This window comes from Hippocampus guttulatus, chromosome 16 (genome assembly GCF_054856545.1).
Source record: "Hippocampus guttulatus isolate MCC_2025c chromosome 16, RoL_Hgut_1.0, whole genome shotgun sequence".
NCBI lineage: Eukaryota > Metazoa > Chordata > Actinopteri > Syngnathiformes > Syngnathidae > Hippocampus > Hippocampus guttulatus.
The window spans coordinates 2,939,624-2,955,528 of record NC_141276.1 but is presented as its reverse complement, the minus strand read 5'-3'; the positions used below and the strand labels follow the sequence as shown (position 1 = coordinate 2,955,528).

The following is a 15,905-nucleotide window of genomic DNA, read 5'->3' as shown; positions in this document are numbered from 1 at the left end:
TGTAGTCGTATAGTGACGTCACCTGACGCCCTTGACGCACCGTTAACTGGCTTTAAATTGGTCAAAATACTCACGAAACACTTTGTCACACAATATCCATGCATGATGACGCAGTTCTTTATTTTGATGAGGAACGCAAGCGCAACCAATACAAACGTTAATATGTAAATAAGATCAACATCGCTGATATTGACCGAGTGGCCCTCCGACGTCACTGAGATAGATCTCGTGTGCTCACGAGGCTGTCAACAACTTCCGGTCACCCACAGGAAGTGCGTCGTTGCTGTCAACTGAACTTTATCGCTCAACATCAACAAGCTAAGTTCAGTCTTGCAAGTTGTAACGTGTGTGTGTTTATCTAAGATTAAACGAGCCCTTACTACGCACGAAATTGAGTTCGACTGTACTATACTGTTATGTTTGATGCATATTTATTGTCATTTTACAGAATTCAGATGGTCCATCTTTATCTGCATGAATTAATTTACATGTGATCTGTATTCACAAAAAGTTAAGGTTATTGGATATTCCGTTTTTGGGTAAAGTTTCACACCGAACCTAAAATGCTCTTTCACCTTTCCAGCAAACTTAATGTTAGGCCTTTAAGTACTTTAGTACTTTTTAAGAAATTCACAAGTGCTTTATCCATGAATTGCCTGCTACATATTTGTGGCTGATTTGCACCTGGTACTTAAAGAGTCATCATGCTGTTCACACTTTGAATTCGTGACACCAAAACAACATTTAACAATGTGTTTGTTACGCTAGCTCACTTGCAGGGCTTCGACAGAATATTCCCGGAGGGAAGTGCAGTGCACTGATCTTAAAAGTGTCACAGAATGTCATCAGTCAGCAGAGATCCCGAGAAACCGGAAAGGCATAGAAGTCGACGTCCTTGTGAATTTGGCCATTCAGCTCCTCGTTCGAAAACAGAAAACTGTGCAGAAAGTACAGAAGTATTGAACAGTTGGGCACCCCACCCTCTATTCACAAGCTTTGAAAGGGTCCAGTTCAGTTCAACTGGGGATGTCACTCCGTACATAACAATCATTGTTGACCAAATGAGAGCTAGCACACATCTTCAACAATTTAAAGTGGAGAGGCGACAGCTCGAGTTCTCATCACAACGGTACCAGACGCGAAGTTGTAACTGCCTGCGCGTTAACGACACAAAACTGTCAACAAAACAGACTTGTTTCGACTGAATAAAAACCTTTTGCTGTATGAAGCTCATTATGTGTAATGTAGAGTCCCGATCATTGAGAACGAATTATTGATGATGATCTTTGTTTTGTTCACTCCACAAAAACATTTGAACAGCAGCGTGGAAAGTGACTATTTTCCAAGCACATGAGACTACTCACACCTCCCCCTTTCCTTCTGACGCAACGTGGTCCCCTGCCGATTGTCTCACCTTAGATGTCATGTTACATTTACTTCCCGCCTATCTGTCCTCTTCTACCACAGATACCAGATCTGACACACACACACACGTGGCTTCCTGTCGGTCCGAAAGAGGCGGAGTTCACGTTTGCCAGCTGGTCACACGGCTTTGTCATTTTACAACATCCAGCGAGGCAAAAAAAAAAAAAAAAAGGCATTCCCTCTGCCAGCTGGCTGTGGATGGTGTTCAAATGGATCAGTAACTTGAAATATCTTGTGATCAACATTCCACCGCTGTAAGTCACGTATTTTGTACTCTTGAAATGATTGTATAGGCTTTAGACAAAGAGTGTAACTGCTACTATCCCGAACCCTGACCCAAGGCGGCCTAATCAGCAATTATAAGCGTGGCAGTGAGTCGACTGTCAATGTGATGGCTGTTGTCTCCTTTATTCAGGGGCGGACGAAGTTGAGGCCATGGTGCGGGAATACCAGTCTCCCGTTCGGGTCTACAAACATCCGTTTGAATTGATAATCGCAGTGAGTAGACTTTCCCCCTGAATATTCACACTGCACGGCAGGTGTCGTTTTGTTGTTGTCGTTTGCAGCCACCGGTAGCTGGACCTCGTCGCTTGCATTGTCAGCACGTTGAAAAGCCCTTGAGTTATTATTATTTGACAGTTTGGAGACGATGATGTAACGGGGCAGCTGCCGGCACGGAGGTGCCAAAGTGGCCGTCCGTGGCAGCGCTTCGTCACACAAACCTCAACTTTCAAATGATTGCTTTGATTGAATGTGGTATTGATGCAGCTGTCTTGACAGCAGGGGGGGGGGGGGGGGGGGGTCACCAACTCTGGTCCTCGAGGGCCCCCTATCCTGCATGTTTTAGGTGTTTTTCTCCTCCCCCGACACATGCACCCGAATGATCAGCTCTTCAAAAATGTTTGCAACCATAACAATCCGGATCATTTGAATTTATGAGTGTGGGAAGAGGGAAACATCTAAAAAGTGCAGGATGGGTGGGGATTCGGGGGCCGGGGTTGGTGACCCCCTGCTTTCGAGTATGAAGGAAAGGGGTAAGTTCCACCATTAAAAGTGCTTAGTAAGTATTGGTACTAATCGGAGCAGGTTTTAGGCCCTCTTTTTGTTATACATTAAACCATGCTTACGCAACAACCGTGACACTTTGCACTGCAGACGCCGGCCGGGAACTCTTTCAATCTACGGTCCAAGTCAACAGCCGCACACACTTTGTATGACTTGCTGAAAATCTTCTCTTCAAATAAATCTCCTAAATGGAAGGGATCATAAAATAATACTTTCTTGTCGAATCTCCAGCTCCTTTGAGACTCCAACGAATCCTCTTTCCCTTCAGACACTTTTATTTACTCCCAAGATTTTTCATTCAGCCTCGACTCAACTTGCCTTTGGCAGCCAGTCTTTCTGCCAGCCGTCCTCGTGACAGTAATACCTTCTTTGTATGACTTGTCTGGATGTCTCATGAATACTATTGTACTATTGTGCAGCCTGCTCAAAAGCCCTCGATTGCCAAATGAGCGCAACCCGTCATTTGTTTTCTTTTGACATGATGGGTTCCATACATGCTCATAAAACATCTGTCATCATCTGAAGTTGAAAGAAAATAATTCACTTGATTATTAGTATAGATATGTTGTTGTTGACTGACTGGACTTCACAATTGCGCTTTGACAAAAAAAAAAAATCTTGTCAGCCCGCTAAAATGATGCGAAACTGTTGTCATTTTGTGTTGAGCATTGGCATCAACAAATTACTACACCTTCCTTAATTTCTCCTTGTCAGGCGTACAACAAGAGATTCCCAAAGTGCCCCTTGATCCCAGTGTTTGTAGACAGCGAGATCATCAGTGAGAGCCAAAGCCAGGACGGCTCCACGCTGGTGATCGAGAGGCGCTGCACGATTGACATCGATGCACCTCGACTCCTCAAGCGGGTAATCTTTGCTTTCACGTACGACTTAATCCACTTGGATGCTCTGATCACCGAAATAGAAGTGCAAAGACCTTCAATGTACTCGTATTGCTGAGGTATGCCAAGGTTAAGTGGCTGCGGTTGCATTACGCATCCACCAGGGGGAGCTAAAGGGAGAACAACACAATACAGCTTTATTTATATTGCGCTTTCACAACCGCTGCAGCTGTAACAAAGCGTTTTCCGGAACATGGAGACAGACTATTTCACTCGTTTGTTTTTAACCAAACCTCTCAAAAATATGCCTTTTTTCAGTTGATTTGAACCTGTCACACTGATGGAATCGTTTTTTAAAATGATTTATCTTGGTCTATTTTTTTTTTTAAGCACAAAAAAAAGTGAACATTTGAACAATGTTTTGTCATCGCATTTTGGTGAAATCTTGTTGACCACGTGACTGCTTTTTTTTTTTCGATACAAAGATTGCAGGTATAGACTACCTGTATTTCATCCAAAAGAACACTCTGAACCGCAGAGAGCGGACTCTCATCATTGAGGTGCAGAACGAAACGTTTTCCAACCGAGTCATTTCCTGCGAATGCTGCAAATATACGGTGAGCATTGAATCCAATCCGTCAGTTAGTCAAATATAACTCGGTGCAATTTGGGGGAACATGACAACAAAGTGCGCCACAGCTTCATATTTTCTGATCTGGCTTTGCAGGTCCATCCTGAGAATGAAGAGTGGACGTGTTTCAAACAGACAGCTAGCCTCGACGTGAAATCCTTTTTCGGCTTTGAAGGCCTGGCAGAGAAGATAGCAATGAAGCAGTACGCTAATAGCATCGAAAAAGTTTGTATTTTCTTTGCTCTGACTCTTTTCTGACCGCGGGCACGGAAAATGTTTACGGTCGTCTTTTGAGCCACTTTCTTGTCTGTCGTCCTCCTTTCTAGGGTAAAGAAATTATCCAGTATCACCTCACGGAGCTGGAAAAAGAGGGCATAACGTACATACCTCGGTGGGCTGTACCCTCTACGACGCAAGCCGTCCCTGGAAACGGTGTCCAAGATGCGCCGGCTGTCTATGACGAGGACCACCCTGCCGAGATAGCAACTGCCTCTCCCGTTGGTCAGTGTGACAACCTACTGCACAAGTATGACGTTCTTCTTTGACAGCGACAGTGTCCGCTTTTGTAAATATTCGGATTCATGTCCACCTGTCAGCCGCATCACTGGGCATGTCACAAGATAAGACGTAGCAAAATGCTAAATATGAAAAACACCTTTTCAGAGCTGGGCGGCCTGGTGGTCCAGTGGTTAGCGCGTTGGCCTCACAGTGCCTCACAGGGCCTTCCTGTGTGGAGTTTGCATGCTCTCCCCATGCCTGCATGGGTTTTCTCCGGGTACTCCGGTTTCCTCCCACATTCCAAAAACATGCATGGCAGGCTGATTGAACCCTCAAAATTGTCCTTCGGTGTGAGTGTGAGCGCGGACGGTAGTTTGCCTGTGTGTTCCCTGCGATTGTCTGGCAACCGGTTCAGGGTGTCCCCCCGCCTACTGCCCAAAGACGGCTGGGATAGGCCTGGAGGGAGATAATGCACTTCTTTTTTTTTTTTTTTTTTTTTTTTTTTTTTACAAAGTAAAAGGGAGCTGCAAAAAAAAAAACTCATCCTGGAATTCTTGCATGGTTGTAGCACATGACCAAGCCTCAGTTTACAACTTTTATTTTTCACTCCACATTACGCGTTGCCTGAAAGGGAGCAGCATCATTCCCCCGGTGCAAACCGTCAGAAAATGACACCTTGCGAGTGCATGTGCTTCCGTCTGGTGTAGTTGATATTTTCCACTCCGTTTGAAAGTGCCCCGAGTCTCTCGGTAATGCGCGCCGCGGACGATGTGCGAAGTTGACGCCGTGTTTTGGCCCGCAGACAAGCTGGATGCTGATTACATCAGACGTTACCTTGGTGATTTAACGCCTCTGCAGGAAAGCTGTCTTATCCGACTGCGCCAGTGGCTCCAGGAAACCAACAAGGGCAAGGTCAAATCAGTTTTGTCTGAACAGATTAGCTCACTTTTCCACATTTTCCACGTTGTTAACTCATGAAATAGAAGTGATCTCGTTTCCCGGTTACATGATGATCTTTTTTTGGGATGGGGGGGATTTGCAGTGTCCAAAGGATCAGCATGTGCTGCGCTTTCTGATCGCCACCGACTTTAACCTTGACAAGGCTCGAGAGCTTCTCTGCCAATCGCTGACCTGGAGGAAGCAACACCAAGTGGATTTCCTGTTGGACTCGTGGCTGCGTCCTCAGCTTCTCCAGGACTATTATTGCGGAGGCTGGCACCACAATGACAGAGGCATTGTCCCCTTGTTTTGTTTTGTTTTAAATCTTTTTTTTTTTTTTTTGAACTGCATATTTAGAGAAGTGGTTACTCCTTCTGCATATAGTGTGACCAGATAAGCTTGGGCTGCCGTTGTCAATTATTAACGAATGTCTGAGAACCAGCCGTCAACCGTTCCCACGAGTCTTAAATGCCGATCGTCCCTATCCAGCAATTTAATACAAAAATCACATTGAAACAAATCAAAAGCCAGTAGTGCCACCAGCTCAATTTTTTTTGTGTGTTTTTTTTTTTTTTGTCCGCATGATCCCCGTCTGTGTGCGTTTAGATGGTCGGCCTTTGTATGTATTGCGGTTGGGTCACATGGACACAAAGGGTTTGATGCGCGCCTTGACAGAAGACGTGCTGGTTCGACAGGTGAAAGGCTTTACGCTCACGTTGACACTCAAATTGGCTATTTCGCACGCCGATCATACGGCTGACCTACGCGCTTTCCCTCGATGACCCAGGTCGTTGCCGTCAACGAAGAGGGTCTGAGGCGCTGTGAGGAAAACACGGCGGTCTTTGGTCGACCAATTTGGTGACAGAATTCCCTCCTTGTGATACGGAAGTTATTTAAAAATTCCCGCAAAACAATCTTGAAAATATTTTGTGCGGCAGGTGCTGGACTTGCCTGGTGGATCTGGAGGGTCTGAACATGCGTCATCTCTGGAGACCGGGACTGAAGGCTCTCCTGAGAATCATCGAAGTCGTGGAGGCCAACTACCCCGAGACGCTGGGCCGCCTGTTCATGCTGAAAGCACCCAGACTATTTCCTGTGCTCTGGACCCTGGTGAGCATAATCGGCGACTCTATTCTCACCAGCCGCCGCGTTCGGAAAGGAATTCAGTGCGCTTGCATCATGCTGAAAGATGCTTCTAATAATTTGCTCTTTTTATATCATGTCACCACGTCGAGCATTAATTTCCCGTGCCGGCGCTATCGAGGCAAGGCACATATTGCACATGAAAGAAGCTCACGGTACACAAGCCAGAGTCGCCGAAGGAATAATGACGAGCTCGTCTCAAGTCGCCACTCTGTGTGAAGTCGAGATCTGTGGAGTTGAACACGAACGTATTTCTGTTGAAAGACTGACCACAGGCGGATACGCGGGTTTAATTGGACCTTCTGACAACATACTGTAAGGTCATTGAATGCGTTTGCCTATTACAAAAGACGGTTGGCGTCAAACAGATGAACCAAGATGCATTGTTTGTTTTTCAACGCATTTTCGGACCAAGCAAATGAAACTGGATGATTTCCTGCGGCGCTGTGCAAATGGGACACAAATTGCTTTTGTAAGCTTGAAGCACGACATCCGCAACAATGCTTTTTTTAAATGACGCACGGCTCTATTTTTCTCGTCAGAACTTTTCAAACGGCTCTCCCATTTGTTCTTATCGTCGACCGCTGCGGCACTTAAGCGCAGAGTGCCGCGTGTGTCGAGAAGTCTAAATGTACAGCCGTTGCTCATATGTGCTGGGGAAGAAAATACAATTGAAGATACGTAATATAAACCGTCGGGGGTTCATGACATCATGAGTCACACCTCCACAATTACAAAGCACTACACTTTATTTATTTTTAACCGCTTCTGCGGTTTAGGATCACGGGGAAGCTGGACCCGATCCCAGCCGAATGTTGATGAAAGGCTGAAAACACCTTGGATTGGTGGCCAGGAAACCAATCCAATATATTGACATCAGTGGAGGAATGATATCAAATAAAAAAGTGTCGTTATTATAACTCCATTCCAAAGATCAAAATAGAACACACACAAAAAAAAAAATCATGATGGTGACATTATACATTTGAATAATCCATAAATCTGTGGATTGTATCGAATAGTTGATTTGGTATCCATGTTTTGGTATCGGACTTGTAGGTCAGCCCTCTGATCAATGAAAACACCCGTAAGAAGTTCCTCGTTTATGCCGCAAATGACTACAAGGGTCCGGGAGGTTTGGTGGACTACATCGACCAGGCGTTTATTCCCGACTTTCTTGGAGGGGACTGCGTGGTGAGCTTTTGTCGAATTGCGTCCCAACACATCGAGCTGCAAATTGTGTTTCCGTTGAAACGTCGTTTGTCGGCAAGCTCATTTTCTTTCTTTCTTCCTTCAACCCCTTCCAAGTGTGACATCCCCGAGGGAGGTTTAGTGCCCAAGTCTTTGTACAGGACAGCAGAGGAGCTGGAGATCGAAGACAACCGATTATTGACGGAATCCATCTATAAAAGTGCCAGTATTTTCAAAGGAGCTCCATATGAGGTACGGTCCAGCTCCTTCGGCAACATTGTCGCCGACGGAAACGCAGCGACGGAAGTTGAATGTCAATGTCAATTTAGCTTTTTCTGGAAGTTGAAGCGCCGGATTTAAAACAGAACTGCACGTGGCAGAAAAACATGGAAATGAAGTGACCATCATCTAATGTCGCAACTTCAAACTTGCAGCGCGTTGGCTGCCGGCCTTCTGTTCTTTCCTCTCTTTCTGTCTGCCCTTCAGATTTTCATCGAGATCGTGGAAGCTTCCTCCGTCATTACCTGGGACTTTGACGTGTCCAAAGGGGACGTCCTTTTCAGCATCTACCATTCCAAGAGGGCTCCCCGGCCGTCCAAGAAAGACACACTCGGAGCCCACGGTTTTACATCCTTGGGCTCCGTCAGTCCGCAGCTGTTAGACAAGAGTTGGGTGCTGGGTCAGGACTACAGCCGTGTTGAGAAAGCCCTCGCATGCAGAGAGGGGGAGAGTGTACAGGTAAAATGGAGCACACCGGGGGTGGACTCATCTCCTATTTTTAGACTCGCGAACATGCCTCAAAAGTATCCACCGCTACCGACTTGCCTTCCCCATTACTGGAGTCTCACATTGAACCCGCACCTTCCTTGTCTTTGTTCTAATAGGGCTCTCACATCACTCGTTGGCCTGGATACTACATCCTCCAGTGGTGCTTTCACAGCGCGCCGGCCGCCTCGGCCTCCAGCTTGTCTTATGTGGATGATGTGCTGGCCTCTCTGCAGGTCTCCTCCCACAAGTGTAAAATCATGTACTATATCGAGGTGCTGGCTTCCCAAGACATCAGGTCAGTTCATTTATTTCACTCTGCCTTGCATGTTTTTTTTTTTTTTTTTTGCGATACCACACTAGAAAAAAAAAAAAGGAAATCATGGCTGAATTCAAAATTTCCAAAGTTGTACTTTTTTTGGAACTTGCCTAGCGAACATTTTTTTTCCTCATCAACGTTGATAATGATCATTTCAAAGTTTTCCTCGATGAACGCTGACTTCCACGAGTGTGTGTAAAGCGATACGTGTCATGTCTTGTTTTTTTTTTTTTCTAGGGGATCCATGACCAGTCTGGAGTCCAGCCATAGTGGTTTCTCTCAGCTCAGTACATCCACTACCCTTTCTAGCCAATCGCACACCAGCTCAACTGCCTCAAGGTAGCGCCGGCTCGACAACGGACTCAAAGCCCAACTGGCATCCGGGTAACGCCGCTCGGGAATTCTTGGATCATTCTTGCAGCGGAAGCTTTGCTGTGGTACTTTCAAAAGACAGTGGACACTGTAGTCAATCTGTGTTGGATTAAAAAAAGGCAGTCAAGTGTCATTGATCACTGGACAGTAGTCAATGCGCGTGATGGGTCAATAGAAGTCATGTCTTGTCGAAGTGATATGGCAGCAGTTTGTCACTGAATTCTTTGATTGGCCACTAGATGTCAGTGTACTCGTGCAGAAAATGCTCGAGCCCCCAGTTCATGTTTTTTAAAAAATATATATCTTGCAAAACAAATTTACTGTGTCGAAACACGTCCTGAACACAAATCTTAACGAGCTTGACGTGATAAAAAATAGAAACCTGCACCCCCTAATCCAACACAAAAAGAATATTAGCCTTGCCTTTACAAAGATAAGTTTGAAGTTGGCTGTGGTTTAGAGAGCTGTTTCTCATATCGTGGCGCCTATTTGCCCATTGTTACAAACTCCACTGCAAAATATGATCACATACGGTTTATGCAAATCATACAGACGATTTTTATATTTGGCTTCTGCGTGTGTTACAATATTTACCAGCAATGAATATATTGCACTCTTGAAGAAAATCCAGCTTCTTGATTTAAATAAAACAAATGTATCTACATAACCTGAGACTGGTATAATATGCATTGAAAGTCAACTACCCGCATAACCAGAATGGTTGCGCAGATTTACATTTTTCTCACTCAAGCTCATTAGGAGAAGGAATAGGAAGAAGAGTTGCGCTTGAATAAAGAATTCATTACAAGAACATATATTGCTGTGGCCTCCAGAGAGCCTTTACGCTGAATTGGAGGGGGGAAAAAAATGTCTGCGGCGGCTGTGTTGCAGTGTGGCTGTAAGGGTTAGCCTCTCCAGAGCAATAAGTGGAAGGTTGGGAGGGAAAACTCCAGATGGCTTGTTGCATGCAATATTTGATGAAAGAAGAGGCTGCTTTCGTCATCGTGAGGTCGGAGAGACAATCTGCACGGAAACGGAACAATGATGAAATCCAGTCACCAGTATAACACACAAAGGCTGTCCTGTAAAGTGATTCGGGCTGAGATTAAATTAGAAGTATTTGCAAAAGCATGTTTTCAGGGGCTGCCTATTTGAATATTGTCACATTGCCTTTTCAGCAGTCTAGTGATTAGTAGGGTGATTACGCCTCCATAGACAACAAAGACCACAAAGTTGAAGGACATTCAATCAAGGCTATCCGTTTGGAAAATCATACTTCTGTAAAGCATCAATGTCACGTTCTTGCACCCCCCATAGCGGATGACTGTTTCAGAAGGCGAGAGAATCCTTGTACTTTCTTCAGGTGGAAAATCGTGACTAGCGTGTGCAGAGACTGCACGGGCACGTGTAGTATCAGGTATTAAAATCAGAAGAAAAAAACTCTCGATTCTAAAATGCAACCCAAAAAAGAAATCGAGCTCACAAACGCTAGCAAAGCCACGCGTGGCTCATATCTGAACTGATGTCTTGCTTTTGGGAGTACAATGTCGAAACATTGTCAAATAATTTTATCATGTCAAATAACAGACACACCATTAAAATCAAAACAGACAAGCTGTTACTCTTGAAAGTTGGGGGGTTCGAAACACAACTTCTTCTTCCGGCTACTAAAACACTTCCTGTTTCCTTCAGCCAATCAGACGCTCTCAACATAAACATGTTTAAAAAATTATTGAAGAGAATATAATTTAGGTAACTTTAACATCAAAGACAATACTGTAATGTTCAAACATAAAATGCTAATAATTAACAATTTAACAAAAGCTTACACTCTCGACTTCCAAAGTGCAGGTCTGTCTCCACGTTCTTTCAGATGAGACGCAATTAATAATTGCCAATTATTAATGGCGCACAGAAGGAAGCCACCGCTGCAATGATTTCAATTCCATCTGCTGCAAAATAATAGAGTCGAGTTGAAGGCGTCTGTTCTTTTCCGTTACCTGCCGGGCCGCCGTCGCTCAGCGACCATCCGTTTGCTTTCGCCAGCAGGTGGGAGAAGCGGTGTGGGTGTCTGCGGAATAAAGAACCGCGATGTGCCGCGTGAGAGAGCGAAGCCGGCAATAGGCAGCGGATAAAGGGGCGAAGGTGGTGTTAGCGACGAAGCGACAAGCTCGGCAATCAAGGCAAGTTCACATTTTAAACAGCCGCGGGGCCTCTTGTGGGATCATCCGCCATCTTTGCGTTGCAGCCACTTTTCATCTGTTCAGACTTTGCATTCGAGTGGAATCTCGTTCCCCTGCCCCGGTTGTTCAGTTTCTATGCTTGGTTACATTCACTGATTGGATTCATGCTTATAGAGTAAAATGCTGTTTTCGTGAGCTGTGGTGTGATCAATCGTGTCCTCTGATTGTTGATTTTCAGTTGTGTTCCGGTGTTCCATTGCACTGAACATTTGTTGGTGTTGGAAGTACCAGTAGAACCAGTGACACTTTTATGATACTTTGGAAAACATAGACCTCCGTTATTTGGTATATATCCTGCCAAATACGACTGACTAAAAGTACTTGCATTTTGGACAGCTTACTCCCAAAAAAGCAAGGGGAGAACGACAGCCCCAACAGAATGTGAGAATGGCTTCGGGCCTTGCCTATCAACGTTGTATAAATTTCTGTCATTCACAGCCTCCCGGCAGTCACATAACATGCCATTAAAATGAGAATAGTGTTAGAGAGCAAACTCTTAAAGTCTTACTGCCCATAACTGGCAATGTGACTCGCGGTAGTGTCAGAGGATGATGGATGCTTTGTTTCGCCCGATGTCTCCACATGATGCCATATGTCTTTGTGTCACTTGCAATTGGGGAACCTTCACCTTTGTGTTAAAACACTGAGATGGATTGGTTCCTTTTCCCCAAGGTTGCTTAATAATTGGGACGCTTCCACTTGCATATGCACACAAACTGCGCTTATGGATGTATATGTGACGGAGAGAGGAAGCAATTTCCTTCAAGGGAAACTCGAGTTAAAAAAAAAAAATTGATCCCAATGTGCATGAAGAATATATTTTCCTGGGCAGCTATCCAGTGTCCAAGGAACAATTGGAGGTTGCTAGGCCACAGCTACCCCGGTGAATGTAAGATGAATCCAGTGAAATCTACAAAATGTCATGGCATAGGGAAGCCTCCTGAGGATTCTTTAACTGTCTGTAAAATTGAATCGGCCCTTCTTTTTAATGGCTCGAATCATTCCATCGCTATTTAAACCGGTTTGCCTGCTCTCACGTATTTCGACCTGTGTATAAATTGCGTTTAGAAAATGATCCATTCGTTCACTCATTGAATGTGTTGTAATAAAATTAATCAAGATTGGTGAGTGCTCGACATCTACTGATATGTTTTTTTTTATCCTCCCCAATCGGTGCGCCACTGGCTCAAATACAACTTCAATTTGAATAGATCTGAATCAGGCTCTGGGTTGGAATCTGTTGGATTGTCAGGCAGGCTTAGTGTTGACCCACCGCTGCTTCTTCGCCTTTTAAGCAGAGCCAAACGTGCTCGACAGGAGCCATCGCCTCCTCTACAACACTGAATAATATTTGTTTTCCAGGATTACTTGACATTAATAATTCAGTAGTCGCCTCGGTTTGTAAATTGAAACAAATTAGTTTTGTGCCCATCAGCTATCACGTCTCGTTATAGCCTCGCTACTTCAATATAAAACGGCTCTGAAGAGCCATTTTAAAAATGACAATGTGAAAATATCAATGTTTTACTACAATGCCCTCGGGAAAGGTAAGGAGCAGTTAAGGAATTGTCCTGTTCTAACCTAAATATTGTATATACTGTATATATGAATGATTCTTCCTTTCTTGAACTGTATTGTACCAGATGACCAAAATCTATCTCACCTGACATCTTCTGGAGTTCTCTTTCCAGCATGCCGTTGAATAAAAGCACTATAAAGTTTGTGTGGTTCTTCTGCTTTGCGTTTCCAGTTTCAGCAACCTTTTAACCTTTTGCCTATCTTGTGTCACTCTTGATGTCTCTCGGCTATTCCGCTGAGCATCAAGCATGCAGACAATTTATTTAAATAAAATATTCAATAAATACAACAAAAAAAGGGTGCCCTGATTCATGTTTGCATTATTATGGATCATGAAATTATGAACAATTTCCTGCATGGTGTATTTCGGTAATTAATCTTCGTCATGGGTCGCTGACCTTTTTGAAAGTGAAACGAATCAATGACTTTACCCGGACTAAACAAATTGTGTGTTGCGGCACGTTTCTCCATTTGCGTTTGATGACATCTTTTCTGACGCACGGCGTTGCCTTTTTCTGATCAATAGCAGCACCGTCAAAGTGGTTCAAATAACGCGAGCCATCCACCTCGTGGGTGAACTCACTTTCATCCATCGAACTCAGATAATTGGTCCTGATACAATAGCCTCGTATATTTCTTTACAAAGCAGGTATCATTATAGGTGCGTGCCTTGCGGAGTCCTGCGGGGAACAACATGAGACAAAGATAAAGAGGATGGTTATTCTAAGAAGCTGGAATGCAGTCGAGCGTGACAGTTTTTTGAGCAATGGATGCAGGTAGCAAAAAGTATGGGGGGAGGCTGGGCTGAGATCATGCTCTCCTGTGGCTTCGGCTTTTTCTGCCCGCTCCCGCATAAGCTTGTACTCCTTGGGAAGGATGTTCTAAAACCATGTGATTAGCGATATTACATTTCAGAAAAGAAAAAAATATATATGGGACATAATGTTGAAAAAGCAGCAACAAATACATGTCATCCTTCTTTCAATTTCAGTGTAAAGTTCTGATTATGTAATTAATTAAATGTATGTTTATAGATATTTTTTTGCATGTTCTTCTCAGAGTGGCGTTCCTGCGTGAAGTTTGCACGTTCTCCCCATGTGTCTTGGTTGTGTTTTGTTTTGTCTCCAGCAGGTGGCAGTGGAGGGCTCTTCCTCCCCTTCCGCAGCTGTTCCTCGTCATGTTTTGTTTTTTTTGCTAGACCTTTGTTGTTGTTGATGATGATCTTGTTCATTGTCCTGTTTGTTTTCTGTTTTTCTCTTGTTATTTCAGGGTTTTGGGGGGAGTGAGATACTGTTATCTTTGGTGCTTTTTTTGTGTTATTAATTGATTGGCTTTACCTTGTCATTTATTAGACAAGTGATCTTTTGTTATTTATTTCTCTTGCCTTTTGCAAGCTCTTTGGTGTTCGTAGCATTACTTAGCTTGTTCCTGCGAAGAATATTGCACCAGAACGCATGGTGACTAAAGAACAATGGCTCGGGTTCAGGGAACATCAACTTTAGCCTGAAAATGATACAGAGCAGGTACACAGTTGGAGGCGTTGTACAAAATTCTTTATTGTTGTTTTTAATATGATGCTCATTATTATCAAGTGTATATGAGAAAACGATGCACGTTTTGACGATGCGAAAATGAATGAGGAGCATGCCAAGGAATTGCTAACAGGACCTTTGCTTCAAAACATTTGGTGCGGCCTTGCATATTCTCCAGAGGAGGAAAAGGAATCCCCCAAAGAGGAAACATGACCCTCAAAAACCGAAACCTTCAGTTTGTGCACCATACCACCAACCATAAAATAAATAAATAGCCATTTTATCGAATACAAATGATGACGTGGGACAGACGATGTTGAGGTTGATGATGATGTGACCTTGGATTAGTACCCACCCCCATCTGAGGTGACCTGAGTGTAGCGCCAGTGTCCTCGGATTACGCTTCAACCACTGCTGGACCAATATCACACGCAGGATTATTCGCTCATCCCACATTTCACTCATTTGCAGGCCAACCTCAACTGGTCTGACACATTTAATGTGCGTAGTTAAAGGAGCTTATTTTCTGGGGCAACAACACCCACGAGTTCAGCTCGCGTTTGCCAAAGATAGGATGCTTCGCTACTCCCAATATGGTACCGACGTAGGTTTTCATGGGTGACAGTGGGCAACGCTTTACGATATGTACGGGCGGCGTTCACGCTGAGGTGTTACAACAGGGGGGCGAGATATAAGAAATGGAAGTTGTGACACACCAGCATGTGCACTGCAGGCAACCCGTTATTTGAAACCATGTTTATTTTTGAAAGTTGCGCACTCGTTGCAGGCAAAATGTGAGGCGGATCGCATGGTGTCTGCTCTGACGGTATCATGCGCCCCTCCGATTGGATGGATGGACATTTCAAGTGGAAGTAGTTTAGTGCTCTAAGCAAAAACTGCTTCCGATTGACGTATGTGACACCCCCATCAGATGCAAAAACTGTTTCAGTCGGTTCGCATTTGGGCCACGGGAAGAAGACTGGAACCATTCCAGGAAAAGTCATTAGGCTTGTGTCATTAAAACATACACACACACACACACACAGCCTGAGTAGTTGCATTACAAAATGTGTGGTCCAATTCACATCTTGGTATTGTGCATCCTGCAAAAATTGAAATGCATTTGTCTTCTACCTTAATGTCTTTTGTGTTTTTTGTGTCATGTTTCAGTGGGGATTCCATCCTTAAGTGCACATTATGACTGTGATTTCTCAAAGTTATGGCCACATATACGGTTGGGAAATAAAAGTTGTGATGCACAAACAGGCACAGCTGCACAACCGACGCTGTTGCCTTTTGGTAAATTCTCCCACCTTGTGCCGGTTGCTTGTAAACAATCCTGACCCCGTTTGACAGGTTGTTTCA

At 44.3% G+C, this 15,905-nt stretch overlaps 1 protein-coding gene across 2 annotated transcripts; it reads left to right on the top strand.

Annotated features, from left to right (window-relative positions):
- Positions 1 to 267: 267 nt before the first annotated feature.
- LOC147192489 (SEC14-like protein 1) lies at positions 268 to 13,153 on the top strand. Of its 2 annotated transcripts, none has more exons than XM_086133560.1 (17): positions 268 to 322; positions 1,468 to 1,679; positions 1,841 to 1,923; positions 3,205 to 3,354; positions 3,815 to 3,946; positions 4,057 to 4,185; positions 4,287 to 4,461; positions 5,261 to 5,370; positions 5,501 to 5,690; positions 6,004 to 6,092; positions 6,185 to 6,255; positions 6,336 to 6,507; positions 7,600 to 7,734; positions 7,849 to 7,983; positions 8,218 to 8,469; positions 8,616 to 8,794; positions 9,053 to 13,153. In XM_086133560.1, the coding sequence occupies exons 3-17, from the start codon at positions 1,861 to 1,863 to the stop codon at positions 9,156 to 9,158; spliced, it is 2,088 nt and encodes a 695-aa protein (XP_085989686.1). In that variant the 5' UTR covers positions 268 to 322; positions 1,468 to 1,679; positions 1,841 to 1,860; the 3' UTR covers positions 9,159 to 13,153. The 2 variants fall into 2 exon arrangements, with proteins under 2 accessions (XP_085989686.1, XP_085989687.1); XM_086133561.1 differs by having other exon boundaries at positions 282 to 1,679; positions 9,053 to 9,199; positions 11,237 to 13,153.
- Positions 13,154 to 15,905: the final 2,752 nt, after the last annotated feature.